Source organism: Equus caballus, chromosome X (assembly GCF_041296265.1).
Source record: "Equus caballus isolate H_3958 breed thoroughbred chromosome X, TB-T2T, whole genome shotgun sequence".
Lineage (NCBI taxonomy): Eukaryota > Metazoa > Chordata > Mammalia > Perissodactyla > Equidae > Equus > Equus caballus.
In genome coordinates this window covers 44,769,666-44,793,707 of record NC_091715.1, presented here as the reverse complement: position 1 = coordinate 44,793,707, position 24,042 = coordinate 44,769,666, and the positions used below count along the sequence as shown (strand labels likewise).

The 24,042-nt window shown below is 36.8% G+C and overlaps 1 protein-coding gene across 32 annotated transcripts in view; it reads right to left on the bottom strand.

Moving 5' to 3' along the window:
* HUWE1 (HECT, UBA and WWE domain containing E3 ubiquitin protein ligase 1) overlaps positions 1-24,042 on the bottom strand; it is a 146,488-nt gene that overhangs the window by 79,672 nt on the left and 42,774 nt on the right. For all 32 annotated transcript variants that reach the window (XM_023634502.2, XM_070257026.1, XM_070257014.1 and 29 more), the window contains 13 exons: positions 11,771-11,833; positions 9,633-9,710; positions 8,698-8,745; positions 8,548-8,616; positions 7,844-7,943; positions 6,415-6,515; positions 5,956-6,106; positions 5,694-5,821; positions 4,946-5,086; positions 4,630-4,735; positions 2,550-2,675; positions 1,931-2,032; positions 1,371-1,451 (listed from right to left, as the gene is read on the bottom strand). In XM_023634502.2, coding sequence (XP_023490270.1) covers positions 1,371-1,451; positions 1,931-2,032; positions 2,550-2,675; positions 4,630-4,735; positions 4,946-5,086; positions 5,694-5,821; positions 5,956-6,106; positions 6,415-6,515; positions 7,844-7,943; positions 8,548-8,616; positions 8,698-8,745; positions 9,633-9,710; positions 11,771-11,833 — 1,294 coding nt within the window. The remainder of the gene's footprint in view (positions 1-1,370; positions 1,452-1,930; positions 2,033-2,549; positions 2,676-4,629; positions 4,736-4,945; positions 5,087-5,693; positions 5,822-5,955; positions 6,107-6,414; positions 6,516-7,843; positions 7,944-8,547; positions 8,617-8,697; positions 8,746-9,632; positions 9,711-11,770; positions 11,834-24,042) is intronic.

Genomic DNA, 24,042 nt, shown 5'->3' with positions numbered 1-24,042 from the left:
GGCTCACCTGCTCCCCACCCCTACCCACAAGCACGTGTGTCCTCTTGCTGCCCCTTTTAAATTTCCCCTTTACAAAAAAAAGGCCTCTGCACTTGCTTTTCTCTCTCTGATAATGGAGCTTTCTCTCAGAGAGAGCCAACCTTTCCTATCCCTTGACTTGGGACTTCTCCACCTGTATAACAAATCTTTCTTTGATCATACTGAAGGACTACTGTCATGAGTTTTGCCATCTAAACCTAACCTCAGGAGGGAGTCTCTCCATGTCAAGATGGAGTTGCTATAACACAAGGGAACACTTCCTCAACCTGATAAAGAGGAATAAAACCTTTAACACAAAACCTTCTGCCAACCTCAAACTTAATGGTGAAATACTTAATGCTCTTCCCTCTGAGTTCAGAAACAAAGCAAAGAAGCCCATTCTCACCACTTCTATTTACCAATGCATTGGAAATCTTTACCAATGCAGTAGGACAAAAAAAGAAATAAAAAGCATAAGGGTTATTACAAAGAAAGAAGCAAAACTGTCTATTTGCAGATGACAAGACTATGTAGAATAGCTTAAGAAATCAACAAAACAATTATGAAGTACTAAGCGAAATTAGCAAGGTCACAGGATACAAAGTTGTTATACAGAAATCCTAAATTGCTTCAGCAAGGAACTATCTAAGTTGTAGTAGCCAAAACAACTCCCTCTAGACACCCCAAAGTATTAAAAAAGCCTGCTTCTGGTACAAGGACGTTTTCTCTATTTACACATCTCCCACTAAATTTCTTTATAGTTTTAAGGAGAATTCTAGAAGTCTATGTATTGCTTGTACTGTCCTGAATATGTATGGCACTCAATAAATGCCAGTTAATAACAGGTTATAACAACAGCAATACCCAAAATAGTGCCAATGTCAAAGTGCAAAGACATTCTCTACAAATAACTAAGTACTCATATCTTCCAAAACTGCATTTTCCACAGTGAGAAATAATTTTCTGTACTACAGCTCGTGAATCTGACATTTAATTCTGAGAATGGAAACCATACTGACTGGATTTTCCAGACTAAGATTAGGAATCACCCATTGAATAAGGACATGTTTCTTATCACACTTGCAGCCTAAGTATAGCACAAAAAGCCAAATGTAGAATACTTATTACAAATGATTTACAAAACACTGCTTATAGAAAGTTATTTGGCATTCAAGAAATGGATACTTATTTGAAACTGAATTCTGACCATTCTCTACTTCATCACCAACTAGAAAGATATTAACCACACAGTGGACAAATGTGGATAGTAAAATCCTGCAAGGATATAAAACACACAGAGAACTCTGCAAAGTTATTTCCACTTGCTATAACCAAATATCAACTCCACTTACCTAGGAGGAAGAGTGATGGGCCATAGTATTCTGCATTGCTGATGATGTGTTTCAGGGAGGTAGGCAGAGAACCATCCATCACTAAGAGAAAAGTGAACATTAAGGAGAATATGATCAGTCTGGGAGATGGGTGGAGCCAACAGAACAATATATTACATATACCACACTGTGGTAAACAAACTCTGTGTTGATTCCAATCTAATGGCCTCTACTTGTCTCCTCCTCATATTCTATCATTTATCCCTTGTCCATGCAATAACCTTTTAACAGTGGGTCAAAGGATAAAAGAATACAGACAGAGGGAGACAGAATAGGGTAGCAGAATGCAAGTGAGCAGAGTCAAAAGGAGGAAAAGGAAAAAGACAGGTGAATCATTATGAAAATAGCTAAATGATCCTTAGGTCTATGAAAAGTGACATTAAATGACTAAAAGCTATTCAAAATGGCATGGCCTTTTCCTAAGTCTGCCTTGTAAAAATGGAGTAGTGTCAGAAAGCATGAAAAGGACTAATTTTTGAGAGAGTCAAACATCCTTCAAGAAAGTATCTGGAATCAAGTACCATGCCGTATGCCATCTGAGAAAGCAGGATCTTGAATGGCCTTTTTGAGGAAATTCAACATGGATTTGAGAAGTGCTGCTCGTTGTGGAATACACTGGACTCCTGCAAGGGAGAAAGACAGGGGATTATACTGGGTTCATCATGAGACCACAATGAACGGGCACATGAAACAAATTTTTAAGAGATTCATATACACTATAACACCACCAGCAGACATTCGAAGTGAGCTCTCCAGATGTTGGAAAGAATACTTACCTAAGCTTTGAAATTGGAAAAATAAAATCACTAAGGGCTGCACAAAACTAATACTAAAAAGCCTAAGGTAAAATTACAAAGTGAAAAAGATCAACTCTGATCCTCAGTTCCTGTTTTAGATATTACCTGCCTTCCAATATAGCCGTTTTTATAAAATAATTAATGTGAGAGTAGTTAGAAAACTATAAAATGCTATGAAATAAATGTTAATATAAGAAAACAGACACTGGAATGGCAAAGTAACATGCACAGTCATAAGAAGAAAACCTCCAAATGTACCACTTAAGCTCCCCCAAAGCACACTCCTTCATTAGTTTATTAAGTCAATCAGTGTGAAAGACTGTGTATATATGATTCTACGCACCAGGACGGGGGCCAGGGCCAGAGGAGATGCTAGTGCTGCTGCTGGGACCTGCTCTTAATTCAACATCCAGCCGGTGTTCCATAGAGATGGATAAGCCCGAACTACTTTCCATAGTCACATCTGCAACTAAAGTAAAAAAGTTACAATAAAGAAACTAGTTAGAGTAAAAGGTACCACCAAAAGAAAGACTGTTTAAGAAAAAATTTTCCATTTAGATGAGATGAATGATACCGAAATGGAGAAGGGGTACGATATTGAAATCCAAAATGAAAATGTAAGCTTTCCACAAACAAACAGAAAGGTATTTAACATCACTAGTTAGTCAAAACATGCAAATTAAAAACAATCCTACAAAAGGAGTCCTTCACTATTTCTCACCCACCAAATTTGGGAGGAAAAAAAGATAGTAACTAAGACATGCAATTTCATATATTACTGATGGGTAGCAAATAGTAGATAGAGCTTTTTGGGAGGGTAACAATAAATAAAAAAAAGCATTAATACTCAATATATTGTACGGAAGGATGTCTATGATACAGCTAAAGAACAATGTTAAGTTGATCAATATGTTAATGATCTCATCTTCCTGTTTTAAAAAACTATACACTTAAGTCAACATGTCTTTGAACATGCATAAAAAAGACTGGAAAGAACTACACCAAAATAGTAGCTATGGTGGGTGGGGAGTGAGCATTCATTTTTACTTTATACACTTGAATAATTTTAATTAACTGAGTACAAGATACACAATTACTTCTTATAATTTATAAAATAAAGCTCCATTAGTGATAAATCAGTTTCCATTTTGAAATACTTTCTACCAATCTTTTTTATACATGTACAAACATACATACATGTGCCTACTTATATATGTGAAGCACAAACTCATGGTTTTGTAACCTTGCTTTTCAGTGAATATAAAATTTCCTCTGAATACATCAGGATCACCTGGATTGGTTGTTAAAAATGCAGATTTATTGGTCTTTCCTTGCAAACTTTCTGAATCAAGCATTGCAGACAGGGTCTAAATTTTTTGCAAGCACTTTATTTTATGCTTATGCTTACTGAAGTTTGACATCCATTGATTTATAATGAACAGTGAGTCATTAAATAGTCTTCTACATCAGACCACTTAGTATATGTCACATTTTAATCAACACTCTGGGATCTCACCCATTAACTCAAATTCCAGCTCGCCCACAACAGACTAGAGCTAGAAATTGGGTAAAGAAGCTTTTAAGTACAGCAATGTACATAGATAATTGTGTTCGGAAAAAAAGAGAACAAAAGGAACGGCAACCTATGGATATTTAATGTCAAGAATGAAAGCATTATAAAGTCTAATACCTTTATTATAAGCATGGTAACAGACATCCTGGGTCATCGAGAGTAACTGAAATTCTAAGAAAGCTGTTTTGGGAACATTTTTTTTACTTTTGGTACTAGTACTATGAACTGCGCATGGGTGGGGATCAGGGAGGTTTAAAAAAAGGACACACATGATGCACCCAAAGATTATCTGGTCTTCTGTCTCTCTGATTTTATAATTTAAAAGTTGCTCCCTATCCAACTTTTTCATCTCTCCTCTCCCTTTTCAAAACAGCCAGACAGTTTCAGAAGGTCCCATTTTAGAGTCCACATTCTCTTTACCTTACCCAAACACATATTTAAACACCTACGATTTATCAGGCACTGCTGGAAATAACAGCAATCAACAAAAAAGTATCCTGATCTCGTGGAGCTTTAATTTTAGTGGGAATAAGAAATGAACACAACACTTAAGAAAATAACTATTAAGTCTTCACATAAAACAAATTAACATCATAGAGGACTCTACTGTAGCTCTACCATCTGCTTCACCTTCCATCTCTATTCCCAACAACTTGTGAGCCCCCTTTTCTAATTATCCTCATGAAAAACAATGCACAAATCATTCATGCATAAAATACCTGTTGTGTTGCTGAAAATATATACTAAAGTCAGTTGTGCAAGTTAGAATTTATGAAGAAGAATGAAAATTGGAGTTTGATGACAGGAAAACACCAAGCACAAAAATATTCACTTAGTAACTGTTAATTACCATCCATATCAGTTTCCATTTCTTCTCCTTCTTGTGTAGTACTGGGTCTCTGGATCTTTGGCTTGATCACAAATGGACATTCTTTTCGGCACAAATCTACTTCATGCTACGATCAAGGGAAAAGTAGTAAGAAAAGCCTACATATATACCAGGGATTAAAAATAATCATAATGAAAGAATGTCACAGGCAGATTACAGAATTGGTTTCTAAAAACAGAAGAGGGATAAGACGGCTCTTTAGGGTTATTAGGATAGTTCCTAGGCTAAGCTCTCACTGGGTATAAGTCTATACAAAGTGCTCCTTGTATAATAATACCTCAAGTCTATAAATGAAAATAGAAAGTCCACTATGGGATTGAAAAGCTGCCATGTCCAGGTTGGTGATGAGGTCAACCACTCTGACGGCTCTGGTGACAAATGTTATCTGGTCCTGTTCATCGCCAAGAAACTTTATGACCTATCAAGTAGAGAAAAGAGGTAAAACCAATCAAATGAAAAGACACAAAGCTGTAAATAATGTACTCTTTTAGAAACATGCAGTCTAGGGTCTCAGGGAGGTAGCACAATATAGGAGAAAAGAACATGTGTTTGACTTTTAATACTTGTCAAATGATAGTGCTCTATCACTTCTGGGATTCAACCTCTTGAGGTAAGGGGAACATAAATTACTTTTTAGGATTAAATAAAAAATTCAGGGAGAAAAAAGCTGGTGCCCAGTGACTAGCACATAGTAAAGCCTATTACCATAACAGTGTAATTTACAAAGTAACTTTAACACATATTTTCTTCAGAGTCACACCTAAGACATGGCAATGTCTTGACTAGTACCTGAGGCCTCCTATCACACCATGCTGGACTATGATCAACTCTTAATAATGGAGACAGCTGCTCTTAAAAGTTGTTAATGAGATAACCAGAAGGTTAAACTAGAAAAATTATGTATAACCCCTTCTGGGCAAGCTTTCTTATGCTACCTGCTCTATGAACCATTCCAAACTTGCAACTCTAACCTTGTCTTAGTTGATTTCCCCACAAATGTATTAAAAGAAAAAAAAGTAGAGCACCTTCAATAAGGCTTCCATCATTCCACAAGAGACCAGGGCTTCGCCACCAGCATCATAGCTGGCCAGATGGTACAAAAAAGAGAAGAGGGCAGTGGCAAACTGGTGAGGGTATGGGTCCATGGAAGGATCTACAAGGAAGGTTGGGAGAGGGAGAGAAAGAGCAAGCTCAGAATTTGGTGTTAAGCTGGCAGGATGTTAAACAAAGGCAGATAAGGAAAGGGTGGGGTTCTTGTTGCCTAGGATAAGAACCATCAAAACTTACCAATCATGGCCTGGATACAGTTTCGCACAAGTACAGGCAAAAATCCATGGTAGGAGGCAGTTCCAGTACAGTCAATAATACTGCTGAGTTTCGGAGTTCTTTCCAAGTGGACAATTGATGTTAATGTTCGTAAAGAAGCAGCTTTAATCTCCTATGAAAACAGAAGGTAAACATGGGATGTGTTAAATAAGAAATGGATGACTGAATCAAGTTGCTAATACCCCAAACTCTAAAATTTAAGTCCTTCTACTGGTAATTGCTTGGGGGAGATCATGGAGGTCTGTTGATAATAACATTGAAAATCCAGTATTTGTTAATTTTTCAGCTAAATAGCCAAAGGGAGAAGCAAAAGGGCCAAGCTTCCCTCTTGGGGTTCACTGTAAACCCCTGGGAAATACCAAAAGGCAAATAAATACATATGAGCATGATATTCGCAGGACAATATTAATAAATACTTACCATAAGCTGCTTATCTGTTATCTGAAGGACATCTACCAACTCCTCTATCAACCCATTATACAAGATACTGTTTGCTGACTCCTGCAAGGCATTGGAATACACTGCAAAAGGAGAAATAAACACTTTAGGCAAGAAGGCAGTGGTCAAGCCACTGCTCAAAGACAAACCTTTTGGCACCTACTGGTTCTGGGGAAGAATTTCCTTCTAGGCAGCACTGGAGGGCAGAATCTTTGAATTGTAGAGGATCAGATGATATATGGTGATAAGCTCTAAATACCCACCAAACTAACAGATTCTCCTATTAAAGGTATTGGTTTTCGTAAGCAAGGATTTTGGGGAATGGAAGTATGAAAAGAGAATGAAGAGTTAACTTTTTATAACATTACTACTTGATATGATAACTCTATTATGCCTTGGACATAGACTTCCACTTTAGTTTCTTGATATGCTTCTGGTTTTCACTGGAAATACTTACACAAGCTGTAAAGAACACAATTTATGGACTATTGCAGACTAAGTCAGAAACCTGTATGACACTGGAGTAAAAGTTAAGAATGCATGTAATCCACTTTCAATGAATCCCACATGGAGGTAATACTGAACACAGTCTTCTGAAGTGCAAACTAATGGGATTTGAGAACATTCATTTAGTTTTCAACAAACATTTCCTGAGCACCCACTAACATGCCAGAAGCTATACCAGGTATGAGTGCAAATAGGAGAATAGGAATTTCCCTTCAAGGAACTCATAGTTTAAAAGAATAGACAAATAAGTAATAACATAATGAAGGCTAGTAATATTAAAAGCAGCTACCATTTTATACCTTCTGTGTGCCTGGCCTGTGCTAGGTGCTTTACAGGTTTTCATTTAATTCTCAGATCAGTCTATAAAAGTATTGTCCCAACATTAAGTGAGGAAACTGAAGCCAAAAGGATAAACATGTGGCTAATAATCTGCAGAGTAAGGGTAAGAGCCCAGGACTGATTCCAAAATCAGTGTGCTTTCTACCCTACCACCCTACAGTAAAAGTCAAATGCACAGTATTGACTACTTAACAAAAACTTTCTGACTTATTTCAAAATTATACTCCTAAAGGGACAGAAGAGGAAGATGAAATGGCAAGATGAAGAACGGGGGCCAGTGGGAGATGACTACCTGAACACCCATAAAAAGGAAAAAATGAGACCAAAATCAAAACTAAATACATGTGTTATGTCAATAAGGATCATACCCTCTTTCTGATCCAACATTAAAGGAGCTTAAGAACGATGAATACAGTGAACACCAGGAATGCTGATTTAACAATTTAACTTATCACCTAGGTAACTACAATAAGCCTCATAGCAACCAAGACAGATTAAGTTCAAAGGAAATCAAGTCTAAACTGCCTAATCAGGGCCTGTTAGTTATAGCTTGTTGTTTTCTTACCTAATATAGATATTGCATGCAGCCTCGCCTGAACAGCTTGCAATCGCTTCCTGTGATTAGAAAAGCCATGGGCCAGGCGTATGTGTGTAAATAACAGCATCTGTAGGGACATAAGACCTAAATTAGGAAATCAATAGAAAAGGTGACTATATTTTCTGAGGGCTAAATCTTATCTATTGGGCTACCTAGGAAAACGGTTTATTTTTGCTATTTGTTAAGGTATCAAACAGAACAGTTCTACTCTGAGGTTAGCTGACAAAATGGAAGCAAAAGATCAGAGGCTCACAGAACCCCAATATCCCAACTATAAGCTAAGAACTCTCACTATACTGACAGGCAACAAACTGGAGAGATTTGGCAAGAGTTCTGACTGTTATTAACTAAATTAAATATTTTATCACTATCACAATGAGCAGGAAAAAAACAACACAAGTAAACGGTTTCTCCTTTGGTATCCAAAGTGTTGAGCTACCACCACTTATTAGATACTCATGGTGAGTAAGGCAGTGCTTTCCTCAAGCTCTCATAAAGACCTAGGAAGTTAGTTAAGTATTGGGCTCATAAAAGATGAGGAAACTAAGGCTCATAGAGGATAATTAATTTGCCCATGGCCTGACTCGATTCTTTCTGGTACAGTCTCCCAGCCCAGCACATTAACCTATATGGATAACAACTACATCCTTTAATATTTTTAGGACATATACCTGCTTATCCTTAGGAATGCTGTACATTTTGGTAAGAGATTCCATGATTTCAGATGGGCTTTCTGAAATCTACATTAGAAAAAAACCAGTTAGGAACAAAATGAGAACCAAATGTTAAGAAACTAGCCAACAGTCAAAGATTCTTCTTACCTTGTCAAGTTGCTCTATGTGAATATAATGTAGTGTGTTACTAGTTGTCTGAAATTAAAAAGGAGAGTTGTTAGGAGTCACTGTATACCTTAGCTTCTCCTGCCACAGGACTGCAAGAATTGTCTGAGAAAGCCAAGATGTCACCCTAGGCTGAAACCTAATTGAATGCTCTTAAAATCAAGGTAACTTTAGAGTCCCTCAAAACACCGATTTTATACACAGAATATTCTCAGGAAAGCTTCTTTGAAGCCAGTAGTATCAAAATATAATGCACAGAGTGAGACACATTTCATATTCTTCCTTGTCCCTTTTTAACCTTCACCGACTTAACTCAAGAGCCTCTGTATTCATAGTGAAGACTGAATCCATGAAAATGTCATCTCTCTAAATATGCATTGGAGCTGTTTTCAAGGCACCATTAATCTAGAAAGATTATGTATGTATTTATGTATTTATTATGTATTGTAGGCAGAAGGAAAAAAAGACCTTATTCACTAGGCCACTTCTAAATGAAACTGAATTTTAATATCTCCTCATAGAATATGGAATGACCAGATAATTGAAGTAGGACTGTGTAAGCAATATATAGACTTCTTAAAGGCTGGCTTAAGTAGAGAAAGTTGAGCCATCACTATCCAGACAATTATACTGCATGTTGGAATTCTCAACTGAGACTAAGAAAAACATACAAGTCACAGCAGTGCCTCATAAAGGGAGTCCTGTCTTTTGGCAGCTCCAACACAAGTAAGATCCAAACCTATCAGAGCTGGGCATACAATGAACACTTATTCCTGAGAAGCTGCTAGGTATATTTACCTTGGGAGGGCAGCAACGTAGCTCAAAACCATTCCCTCACTTACCTGAGGAGTCCTACAAGAGTCAACCCCAGTTATAGCAGATTGTAGACTATCAGAACAAGTCTGAATGAGACTCACCCTTTTCTCGATTTTGACCTCGGCCCCAGGGTCTGCATAGAATTCAAAGTGTAGTGTAGTTGCACTGGGTGGGTATTTCTGTGTATAAAGCACATGAAAGAATCAGATACCATCTTCTCTCAAATTTTCCTACAAACTCCTTGTCCAACTCATTGTGAAGTAGAATGAGTAGTGTAGTCAGCAGCTACAGTGCCTTCACTCCTTGTCTTGAGCAAAGCTCAGATGTCTTCTAACAAGACAGAATCAGGAGGATGGAGCCCAGAGCACCAGAAAGCTTTCATATTTCTACTCATGAGTTACCAGTTGCCCTTTCTTTCAAGAGGTCAATTTTGACTGTAGCTATTCTCCAGAGGGAAAAGAGGGGCAAGGCTGCAAGTAAGAATCCAAGAAACAATGAAGGAGAAATACAAGGATTAGGTACCAGCTCGAGAATGGAAAAGAACATTCTGATGGAAACCTTAGTGTATATCATCACCCTTTGGAACATTTTATTCAAAATATGCCTCATGGGCATACCTTCATAATTCTTCAAATGCTCCCTACAGCACTTCTCATGATATCCAATTGCGTTTCTGCACAGGTAGATATCAAGTCATTATAAACCAGACCCTGACAACAAATCCTCTTTAACTCAAGAAAAGCAACATGAAAAACAGAGTAAGACCACAACAGCATGCCTATTAAAATGTATCCTTGAAAGAAACCAGTAGCAGTGGTTGCGTATGGAGATGGAGAATTATTGTATACTCCTTGATACTCTGAGAATTTTTTAACATGTATATGTATTACTTCCTTTTACAGTACACGTCATATTCTTCAAGTCTGATGACATGCCAAGTATCAATAAATAAAAGGATGTGTGATTTCTTAACACAGGCTGCAACCAAAACAGGTAACAGGTATCATGCAAGCCTAGTAGAGTGTATCATACTGTTTTGTCCAAGGGGTAAAGAACAAGCTTGATATACATAAGGAGGCTCAGAATTAACCAACTAAACTTTATTTATTTTAAAGGTGAGCACCTGAGCTAACATCTGTTGCCAATCTTTTTTTTTTCCTTCTTCTCCCCAAAGCCCCTCAGTACATAGTTGTATATTGTAGTTGTAGGTCTTTCTGGCTCTGTTGTATGGGACGCTGCCTCAGCATGGCTTGATGAGTGGTCCTAGGTCTGCACCCAAAACCCGAACTGGCAAAACCCTGGGCCGCCGAAGCAGAGGGTGCAAACTTAACCACTCGGCCATGGGGCCAGACCCCCAACCGAACTTTAAGATGAAAAATTATTTTCTCAGAACTAGAATTCTAAACTGAACACCCTTGAAGATTTATGTAGCTTTATTAAACAAACACTCACCTCCCATATTATCCAATATCCATTCATATACAGTACACTAAAGAAAGTATACCAGCTAAGATGAGAAAGTAATTTGTTCTAATTTGTACTTTTTTGTGAAAAAGAGCCATTCTCCAGGGGAAAAAGGCCTGCTAAGATAAAAGTCACTAAACTTCATCGCAGCCATTTGTCCTATACATGACAAACTGATGAAAGAGTACATCTGCTGGAAAATACAGTTGCATCTTGGCACAGAATTGTCATAACAAATCCAATTGTGCCTTGTGGTTCCACAGCAACATATCAAAGCAGAGGGAAGGACAGCCTGAACTCCTACCTAAGCATGGATGAAAGGTAGGAACAGGACAGGGCATGAGGGGCAAACATGAAAAGCACAAACACAAAAAATTATAAGTTCTCAATAATCCTAATGGCAGAACCACTCTCCAGGCAGCCATTCTTAAATCATGCCAGACTGTCCAGAGTTCCAATAGTTACAGTGAGAGAATGCAAGCAAATGCACTTTCGGGAATTATTCATGACTTTCAAACTGATTCACCAAATGCAGTTTCCTACTCAAGAGCAAAATATGAACATACACAGTTTCTGAGATTCTTCCTCTACTGCCAGCAAACTGAAAGCCCATGTATTTCTAGACAAGGTGTGCTATGTCTCAATTGATCTCAGGTTCCTCAGAGGTCCTGATGTGAAGTGGGACTTTATATACCATGTATTCATTGTAAACTTGGGCTCATAAAGAGATCACACACAGCCCTGCCAAAAGACATCCATATCAAGAGTTACTTACCATCATATGCAAGTCTCTGCAACATTCTGCCAGTCCAAAGCCATTCTCCTTTCCACCCCAGCTCTTGGAAAAGGAAAAAGACAGTGTTAAAACTGTGCTTAAGGTAGCCATGTTTATAAAATATTTAAGAGTATGTGGTTGCTTGGAACAAAGTGTTGAGAAGACACCCAATGTCAAAGTCAAACAAAAAGAGGGAGAAAACAGAAGCAAGGACCTAAGACTCAAGGCAAGAAAGTCTGCCTACAGGTGATTCCTCCAATGAGATCAATTTCACTGTTCTATGAGGATGTTACCGGGAAGAACATAAGCAGCTATTGCAAGCAATTGCATTCTATATGCCTGCAGTCATGCTTGCTGACAGGTCCGTCTTGTCCCATCAGGCCTTCAGTACTGTACTATGCTTTCCATGCTTAGCCTGCCCACTTGCCTCACTAGGTGGAATCACATGCTCTCTAGTTCCTCACTTTTTGACATGAGCCAAGTTGCAAAGCAGAAGATTCTACATTGCTTACTCTTACTCTATTGTGCCAGACCAAAGTCTAAAAACTTTTCAACAAGTACTTGCCTCTAAGGTAATGGGGGAGAATGGCTCAACTTGTACGATACTATTGGCCCCAAATCCAAAACTCCAGCCATATAATCTTGCTTAATAACTACCCTGTATTTTCAACAGCATTTACAGTATCAATCATTTTTGCCTAACTGGGAACTCTCTCAGGGGTGGGGTAGGCATTTGTTGAAGACATTCAAGAGTAAAGGCATTATTCCCTGCTTCCTGGGACAAGGCATACAGTTGGGGTAAACAACAGACAAAGTGAAAAGCTTGGGAAGAAAGGCTGGTAAACAAGATGCTTTGGGGAATAAGGGCTTTGAAAAGCTCCACATATCCCTGCAAGTCTAGAAAACCACATCTATGCCCAAGGCTGGGCACATTCTCAGAAAAGACCTGAGAAGGCCCTAAGCTCCATGCCTCTGGGCTGATCATCAGGCTCTGTAGAAGCTAGAAGTGAAGTCTAAGGCAGAGTTGTAAACTTCCTGGTTAAGATACTGAGCATTGATATTCAAGATACCAACACACACACAGAATCCACTTGCAAAGACTAGGAGATTTTTGTTTTTGTTGTTGGTTCTAGGAGTTTAAGGCAAAACACTAGCTGACCACTAAGCTAACAGAACAGAGCCATCAATGACCACACAAAACAAAGCATTACAAAATCAGTTTAAAAAAGTCTAAACAAACCACAAACCCTGGGGAGTGGTGAGAATCTGATTTCCAGAGTTGCCACATTGTAATATTCAAAATGTCCATTATTCAACAAAAAACTGAGGCATGCAAAGAAACGAGACACTATTAAAACACACACAGGAAAAAAATAAATTACAGCAACATGAGGAGTGATGTCAGCAAGATGGCCGAATAAGACATCTCTCACTACCCTCCAACCCCAACAACAATTTGGTGTTGTCTTAATTACCGATGGATGATAAAGGTTAAAGGACAAAAATCTTAAAAATAATAAGAGCTAAAGTAATTTGTTAATGAATACACAATATAAAAAGAGGTAAAGTGTGACCTCAAAACATAAAAGGGAGGTGGGGGAAGTGAAAGGGTAGAGTTTTTGTATGCAAACAAAGTTATCAGTTTAAAATAGATTGCTGTATCTATAAAATGTTTTATGTAAGGCCCGAGGTAGCCACATAGCAAAAACCTAAAATAGATACACAAAAGATGAACAGAAGGGAATCAAAGCATACTACTATGAAAAACCATCAATTCACAAAGGCAAGAAGAGCAGAAGAAAAGACAAGGGAAATACAAAATAGTCAGAAAATAAGAAGACATTTCTAAGACCTTGCCTATCAATAATTACCCTAAATGTAGATGGACTGATTTTCCAAACAAAAGGCATAGAGTAACTGAATGGATTTAAAAAAGAGACCCAAGTATATGCTGCCTCCAAGAGACTCATTTTAGCTTTAAGGACACACACAGGCTTAAAGTGAAGGGATGGAAAAAGACATTCCATGCAAGTGAAAACCAAATGAGAGCAGGGGTAGCTATACTTATATCAAACAAAATAGACTTTAATTCAAAATCTATAACAAGAGACAAAGAAGGTTGTTATATTTAATGATAAAGGGGTCAATTTAAAGAGGATATGACAATTGTAAATTATATGCACACATCATCAGAGCACCTCAATATATTAAGCAAACACTAACAAATCTGAAGGGAGAAAAAGACAACATTATAACAATAGTAGGGGATGTTAATATCTCATTTTAAATAACGGATAGATTGCCCTAACAGAAAATCAATAAGGAAATGCTGAACTCAAACTATACTTCAGACCAATGGATCTACCAGGCATATACAGAACATTTCCTCCAATAGCAGCAGAATACATACTCTTCTCAAATGCACATGGAACATTCTCCCAGAGAGATTATATAAGTCACAAAACAAGTCTTAGCAAATTAAGAAGAAAATTAAGAAGAATTAAGAAATTACACCAAGTACGTTTCCTGACCACAATGATATAAAACTAGAAATCAGTAACAGGAAGAAAATTGGAAAATTCATAAATAGGTGGAAATTAAACAATACACTCCTGAACAACCAATGAGTCAAAAGAATAAAAGGGAAATTAAAAAACATTTTGAGACAAATGAAAATGGAAACACAACATATCAAAAGTTATGGGATGCACCAAAAGCAGTTCTAAGAGGGAAGTTTATAGGAGTAAATGCCTACATTAAAAACAAGAAAGATCTCAAATAAACAACCTAACTTTCTACCTCAAGGAACTAGAAAAATAAAAAACTAAGCCCAAAGTTAGAAGAAGGAAGGAAATAACAAAGATCAGAGCAGAAATAAATTAAACAGAGACCAGAAAAAGAGAAAAGATCAACGAAAATAAGCTGGTTTCTTTGAAAAGATAAAACAAAACAGACAAAACTTTAGCTAGACAAAGAGTGAAGACTCAAATAAAATTAGAAATGAAAGAGGAGACATTAAAACTGATACCATAGAGATACAAAGGATTATAACAGACTACTATGAACAAATAGTCAACAGATTAGATGATAAAATGCCAACAAAGTGAGTAACTTGCCAAGAATTGGATAAACTCCTATAAACATATAACCTCCTAAGACTGAATCATGAAGAAAGAGAAATATGAACAGATCAATAATGAATAAGGAGATTGAATCAATGATCAAAAGCACTCAACAGGAGCTGGCCTGGTGGTGTAGTGGTTAAGTTTGCATGCTCTGCTTCGGCAGCCTGGGGTTTGCAAACTCAGATCCCAGTCACAGACCTATACGCTGCTCATCAAGCCATGCTGTGGCAGCATCCCACATACTAAAAATAGAGGATTGGCACAGATGTCAGCTCAGGGACAATCTTCCTCACCAGCACTCAACAAAAAAAAGCCGAGGACCAGATGGTTTCCCTGATGAATTCCACCAAATATTTAAAGAAAAACTAACATCAACCCTTCTCAAATTCTTTCCAAAAAATTGAAGAGAAGGGGACACTTCCAAACTCATTTTGAGGCCAGAATTACCCTGATAAACCCAAATAAGGACACTACAAGAAAAGAAAACCACAGACCAACATCCACAATGAACAGAGATGCAAAAACCGTCATCAAAATACCAGCAAACTGAATTGAACATCACATGAAAAGGATCATACACCATTATCAAGTGGGATTTATCCCTGGGATACAAAGATGGTTAAAAGTACGCAAATGAATAAATGTGATACATCACATTAACAGAATGAAAGGTAAAAATCCATATGATCATCTCAACAGATGCAGAAAAAGCATCTGACAAAATTCAACATCCTTTCATAATAAAAACTCAAATTGGGTACACAAGGAAAATACCTCAACATAATAAAGGCCATATATGACAAGACCACAGTTAACACCCTACTCATTGGTAAAATGTTGAAAGCTTTACCTCTAAGATCAAGAACAAGACAAGGGTGGGCCACTCTTACCACTCCTATTCAATATAGTACTGTAGTTCCTAGATAGAGTAATTAGGCAAGAAAAAGAAATAAAAAGCATCCAATTTGGAAACGAAGAAGTGTCTCTGTTTGCAGGTGACACAATCTTCTGTGTTGAAAACCCAAAAGATTCTATTAGTTAGAACTAATAAATTCAGTAAAATCATAGGATACAAAATCAACATACAGAAATCAGTCACACTTCTATACACTAACAACAAACTATCTGAAAAAGAAAACAATTTCATTTCCAATACCATCAAAAAGAATAAAACAGTGGGGCCAGCCCGGTCATGGTTAAGTGGTTAAGTTCGCATGCCCCGCTTTGGTGGTCTGGGGTTTGCAGGTTCAGATCCCAGGCACAGACCTACACACTGCTCATCAAGCCATGCTATGGCGGTGTCCCACATACAAAATAGAGGAAGACTGGCACAGGTGTTAGCTCAGCAACAATCTTCCTCAAGCAAAAAGAGGCGGACTGGCAACAGATGTTAGCTCAGGGCCAATCTTCCTCACCGATGAAACAAACAAACAAAACCAATAAAATACTTAGAAATAAATTTAACCAAGGAAGTGAAAGATTTGTACTCTGAAAATGATAAAATGCTGATGAAGGAAATTAAAGACACAAATGAAAAGATATCCTGTGCTCAAGGATCAGAAACATTGTTAAAATGTTCATACTACCCACAGCCATCTACAGGTTCAATGTAATCAGTATCAAAATTTCAGTGACATTTTTCATAGGAATAGAAAAAACAATCCTCAAATTTGTATGGAAACACAAAAGACTCTGAATAGGTAAAGCAATCCTTCAGAAGAACAAAGCTAGAGGTATCACATTTCCTGATTTCAAACACTATTACAAAGCTATAGCAATCAAATCAGTATGATATTGGCACAAAAACATACACAGAGATCAATGGAACAGAATTAAGAAGCCCAGAAATAAACCCTCATTTGTATGGTGAACTAACATTTGAAAGGGAGCCAAGAATAATCAGTGGGGAAACCACAGGCTTTTCGAAAAATGGTGCTGGGAAAACTGGATAATCACATGCAAAAAAATGAAATTAAACCCTTATCTTACACCACTCAAAAAAATGAACTTGAAATGGATTAAAGATTTCAACATAAGACCTGAAACCATAAAATTCCTAAAAGAAAACATACGATAAAAATCTTCACACTGGTCTTGGTAATGATTTTTTGGATATGACATCAAAAGCCCAAGCAACAAAGGCAAAAATAAATGGGACTATATAAAACTAAAAAGCTTCTGCATAGCAAGAGAAATAAAATGAAAAGGCAACCTACTATGGAATAGAAGAAAATATTTGCAAACCATACATCTGATAGGGAATTACCATCCAAAATATATAAAGAACTCATACAACTCAGGAACAAAAAGAACAAACAATCTGATTTAAAAATGGGCAGAGGAACTGAATAGACATTTTTCCAAAGAAGACATACAAACGGACAATAGGTGCATGAAACGGTGCTCAATATTACTAATCATCAGGGAAATGCAAATCATAACCACAATGAGCTATTACCTCACACATGGTAGAATAGCTATCGTCAGAAAGAGAAAAAGGGGACCCTTGTGCATTGTTGGTGGGGATGTAAACTGGTACAGCCACTATGGAAAACAGTATGGAGGTTCCAGAAAAAATTAAAAAATGGAACTACCATGAGATCCAGCAATCCTAGTTCTGAGTAGATATCTAAAGGAAATGAAATCAGGATATCAAAGAGATATAGCTGCACTCCCATATTCATTGCAACATTATTCATACTACTCAAGCTATGGAAACAACCTAACTGTCCATCTATGGATGAGTGGATAAAGAAGATGTGGTATATATATAAACAATGGAATATTAGTCAGCCATGAGAAAGAAGAAAATCCTGCTTTCTGTGACATGGATGGACCTTGAGGGCATTCTAGTATGTGAAGTCAGACAGACAGAGAAAGATAATTACTGTATGGTATCACTGATATGTGGAATCTAAAAAAGCTGAACTCATAGAAACAGAGGGTAGAATGGTAGTTGCTAGGGGCGGAGGGTTGGAGGAAATGGGGAGATGCTGGTCAAAGGGTACAAACTTCCAGTTATATGATGAAATCAAACCTGGAGATCTAACTACAGCATGGTAACTATAGTTAACAATACTGTATTATATACTTCAAAGTTGCTGAGAATAAATCTTAACTGTTTTCACCACAAAAAGGAAATGGTAATTATGTGAGGTGATGGAGGTATTAATTAATCCTACTGTAGTAATCATTTTGCAATATATAAGTGTACCAAATCATCATGTTGTACACCTTAAACTTACAAAATATTATATGTTAATTCTATCTCAATAAAGCCAGAAAAAATAGATTAATAGAAAGTGCTCCTGAGAAAGTCAACATTGAGCGTATTAGGCAGATTTTAAATCAACTATTTTAAATATGCTCAAAGAGCTAAAGGAAATCATATACAAAGAACTAAAGGAAACCATGAGAATGATGTCTCATCAAATAAAGAGTATCACTAAAGAGTTAGAGATCATAAAAAAAAAGGAGCAAACAGAAATTCTGGAGCTGAAAAGCACAATAACAGAAATGAAAAATTCACTAGAGTGGTCCAAATAGCAGATTTAAGCAGGGAGAAGAATGAATCAATGAACCTAATTAAATACATAGACCATCAGAGGGTACTATTTGCTACAGAGAAAAATAAAGTATAAAGGGGTGATAGAGAGTATGGAGGGTGTTCTAATTTTAAAAGAGGATGGTAGGGAAGACCTCACTGAGATGAGGGAGCAAGCCATAGAGATAACTGGGGATGTAGCTGTGCAGAGGCCCTGCAGCAAGAATGTCTGGCACTGTCCAGTTAAGCAAGGGAGCCAGGTACCTGGAATAGACTGAACTGGGGGGGAAGGGGGCGAGAAACGGGAGGTGAGGTTAGAAGTTTGATTTTGTATACATTACAATTGAGGTGTTAATTACATATCCAGTAGACATTTTGAGAAGGCAGTAAATTTATGAGTTTGAGGTTCAAGGAAAACAGGTACAATTTTGGGAGTCAGTGGTCCTTAAAACCACGAAACTGCATGAGATTACCTAGGCAGAATGTAGGTGGATGAGAGAAGGAGCCTGGAGTGGAGCCCTGAGCCACTCTAACCCTCAGAGGCTGAGCAGAGAAGGCACCAAAGAGACACAGAAGGCCAGTCATAGAGTTCCAGGTGGACCAGGAGGGTGGTTTGGAAGCCAAGACTACTGTCTAGTCTTTAAAAACATCATTTTCAAAGAATATTTGATGCTGTGAGAAAATACCAACTATAGGTCATGTGGCAGAAAAAACATAATATCAAACATAACATTAACAGTTATTTTTTCTACATGATGGTGGTTGAGGATTATTATTATTTTCTTTACAATTTTCTGTATTTTCTTAATTTTCAACACTGAATATGTATTACTTTTGCAAAACTTCTGAGACAAGCATATTTGAAAATAAATATTGGAAGGTGAAGAGAAAAAAAAAAGCATCAATGAACCTGAAGATAGCTCAACTGGGATTACCCAGTCTAAAGAGCAGAAGAAAAAAAATGAAAAGTAAACAGAGTCTAAAAGATCTGTGGGACTCCATCAAGTGTACCAACATATGCACAATGGAAGTCCCAGAAGGAGAGGAGAAAAAGGAGCAGAGAGATTATTTAAAGAAATAATGGCCAAGGGGCTGGCCGTGTGGCCCAGTGGTTAGGTTTGCGCGTTTTGCTTCGGCGGCCCAGGGTTTCACTGGTTTGGATCCTGGGCGCAGACATGGCACCACTTATCGGGCCATGCAGCGGTGGCATTCCACATAGCACAGCCAGTAGCACTCACAACTAGAATAGACAACTATGTACTGGGGGGATTTGGGGAGAAAAAGCAGGGGAAAAAAAAAAGAAGACTGGCAACAGTTGCTAGCTCAGATGCCAATCTTTTTTTTAAAAAAAGAAATAATGGCCAAAACCATCTCAAATTTGACAAAGGATATGAATCTACAAATCCAAAAAGCTCAATGAACTCCAATAGGCCAAAACAACAGAGATCCACAGAAAGACACAGTATAATCAAATTGTCAAAGGCCAAGACAAAGAGAGAATCTTGAAAGCAGCAAGAGAAAAGTGACTTGTCATATACAAGAGATCTTCAAGGAGATCAACAGCAGATTTCTCATCAGAAACCACGGAGGCGAGACTGCAGTGGGAAGACATATTCAAAGTGTTAAAAGAAAAGAACTGCCAATCAACAATTCTACATCTGGCACAATTATCCTTCAGAAATGTAGGAGAAATTAAGACATTCCCAGATAAAAGCTGAGGGAGCTTGCTGCTAGTAGACCGGGCTTACAAGAAAAGCTAAAGGGAGTCCTTCAGGCTGAAATGGAAGGGCATGAGACAGTAACTTGACTCCATATGAAGAAATAAAGAACACCAGTAAGGTAACTACATAGATAAATATAAAAGTCAGTATTAATTTATTTTGGGTTTGGAACTCCTCTTTTGTTCTGTGTTTTAAAAGACAAGTACATAAAACAGTAATTATACATCTATGCTGACGGGCACACAATGTACAAAGATGTAACTTGTGGCAACAAATATGAGCAAAGTTATGGTCTACTGTTAAAACTAAGTTGATATTAATTTGAACTAACTTTTCATTAATTAAGATGTTAGTTGTAATCCACAGGGCAGACAAAAGACAAGAAGACTTGAACATTAACCAGACCTAACAAGTATATACAAAACAATCCACACAACAACAGCAGAATACACATTCTTCTTAAGCATATATAAAACATTCTCCTGAATAGATCATATGTTAGGCCACGAAACAAACTTCAAGAAATTTAAAAAGAATAAAATCATACGAAGTATCTTCAACAACAATGGAAAGAAACTGGAAATCTGTTAACAGAAGGAAATCTGGAAAATTCACAAATATGCGGAAATTAAATAACACACTCCTAACAACCAACGGGTGAAAGAAATCACAAGGGAAACTAGAAAATTCTTTTGAGATGAAGGAAAATGAAAATATGACAACCAAAATTTATGGGATACATTGGAAGCAGTGCTTAGAGGAAAATTTACAGCTGTAACTGCCTATATTTAAAAAGAAAGCTCTCAAATCAGTAACCTAACCTTCTACCTTAGGGAACTAGAAAAAGAATAGCAAACTAAACCCAAAGCAAATAGAAAGAAGGAAATAGTAAAAAAACTAGAGAGGAGAGAAATGGAACAGAAAATAGAAAAACAGAGAGAATCAACTAAACCAAATTTGGTTCTTTGAAAAGATCTACAAAAATAGACAAACCTTTAGCTAGACTGACCAAGAAAAAAAGTTCTCGCTTTCTCTGCTCTTTTTAAATATACATATAGATAGGAGAAACCAGTGAAAAGGGAAAGATTTAAGAGACCTATCTATTACGTTCATCTTCAATGATAGCCGTGCAACAAGTTACTTGATTTTACCCTCAAAATTGAGCCTATGTATAAAATTGAGAAAATGATGCTTATACCATCTTTTCCGATTAAATGACACAAGGATGTGTAAAGTACAAGGTCTAACATTCATTGAGAACTTGTACTTTAAACATGATCAACATTAAATCTAGGAATTTTATTTATGACTTTAGTTTAATCCTAGAAACGATGAGGTAGATATCATGATCCCCAAGTCATAGATATATAAACTGCAATTAATTTGATCTGTTGACAGAACTAGGTCCCATTTCTAAACCCAAATTCTTAAACACATACAAGTGAACGTATGTGTTTGTTGCACAGGGCAGGGATGACAAAAGGAATTCAGATTCAGGAAGCTGCCTAAAAAATGAAGAGACATGAACCAAAATGTCTATGAAGACCATTGTTATAAGAACTGAAGTTACATATCAAAAGGAAGATGTACGGGAAAGTATCAACAAGTCACATTTTTAGAGAAATGTTACATTTCAGAGAAAAGCGAAGTTTTAAAATTTAATAAGGGGTACTAGTAATGGTATCTACTATTAGTAAACACGTAGCATATGCCTAAACTTCAAAAACCTGTAAAATTCTCTTATTTGTTATAGCAAAGCATCAAGCACATTCATATTAGCAAAGGCATCAATGTACTGCAGCTGTCAAGATCCCAAATTGTCCAGGACTAGAAATCAACCTTTAATCTACAGTCTCGATGTTAGCCCAACTTAGAACAAAAAGAAACATACCTGTCAAAGTTAAAAGGAACCCAAAACACAAAGGAACATAACAGCAATCATTTAAGCAATCCTTCCTGGTCCGAGAATGATCCAAGGGAAGAAAAGAACGCAGTAATACTGAACCACGCAAAAACAACAGCAGCAAAAAGAATCCACACTTTGCATATATGTGCCATGTAAAAGTACAGTCTGCATCTTAACTTCTTTCTAAATGGTCATAACATTTAATTTAATAAAACTATAAAATATCAGTATGTGATAATCAGCCTAAAAGTAGGATGCCATGATTTGACAAGATATTAATTCTGATAGGTGCTGTTGTGGCTCTATACAAAGTACCAAATTAACTCTAGAGTGCTCCTCTTCCATTCCTAAATGTAAAGCTTGTTCGGAAATCTCAAAACCACCCAATATGGTATAACCATCGGAAAGGGGATGGCACGTCTAAGCAAATAAGTGAGGTTTCGACCCCAGTTCCATCATTTCCTAATTGTGGGAATTATGAGCAAATCACATCACCTTGCTTAACCTCATACTCTTCATCTGTAAAATGGGGATAAGAGTTCCTACCCTCAGAGTATTAAGAGGACTACATATAACAGGTATTGAACCAGGTAACAACTAAACTATAGTTCCTACAAACATACAATATTATAGTCACTAAAAAAAATGTGTAAAGAGTCATTACCAATTCTCACATTTAATCATAAAAGTAATATATAATACATTGTAGCCATAAAATATTCAAAGTAGAGAATAAAAAAATGAAACTCACCCACCATCATCTCCCCAAATTCAATTTCCTTTCTCTAAGTTACTATTAGATACATAACTTTCTGGACTTTACTAAGAAAGTTTTACTTTTGGACTTTTTCCAAACAATGGTGCAATGAGAATATGTATGCATACATTTTTGTGCACATTTGAATATAACATGATTTACTTAAAACAGAACTACTGGGTGAAATAATATGTACACATTTTTAAATAACAGGTGCTGCCAAATGACCCTACAAAAGGGCATTCATAAACCAAGAGTCTGTAAGCAACTGTTTCCCCACAACTTAGCCAATACTAGATATTATTGCCAATCTAATGGTTAAAAATGATCTCACTTTAATGTACATTTCCCCTGATTATTCTAGTGTAATCTTTCCATGTTTATTGGCCAATTTTAAAGAAATATTTCATATTCCTCTGTGAACTCTCTGTTCATATGCTTTTGTACATTTTTCTACTGGGATTCTCAGATTTTTATTTATTTGTAGGAGTTCTTTAACATATTGAGTGTCACTCCTTTGTTGTATACACTGCAAATATTTTTTCCCTGTTTAAGATGTCATCTTTTATTTATAACTATATTATCATAGAGAAGTTTTCATATTTTCACATAACGAAATTTGTCAATTTTTTAAATGGCTTCTAGGTTGCCTGTACTTAACTCTAAATGTTTCTAGGATTTGTGTGACTACCGTGAAGAAATGATCTATACACATTTTTCCCTCAAAGAGCCAAGTGTCCTACTGTTTGGATCATAAGCAACATGAGCCTTACTATTTCGTTCGGCAGACATATTTGTCTATTCCTGTGCCAATTTAAAAGCTTGAAATTACTATGGCTTTTATGATATTTGTTATCTGGTACAGCAAATGACTCTGATTCTTTATCAGTGTTTTCTTAGATATTTTCGTGCATTTTCGTTTTCCAGTTGATGCTATTAAGAGATCTCCACTTAATCAATTTGACAGATTAAGTGCATTCTCCAAGCCTTCTGTAAAACATATTGACTGATGCTGTAGGCACTGTTTTGCTTCCACCAGTTATCTGTATGTGTACCAAGTCAGGTGTGTTTGTCCCCAAACTCATTTATGTCAGCTGTATGTATAATAATCATGTTATTTTAAATACTATATCAAACAATGATTTAAGCAGAAAAGGGAATTATTTTATAAAAACTAAGTTGAATATTTTGCAAAGACTAAAAAGATGCTAAAATAAAA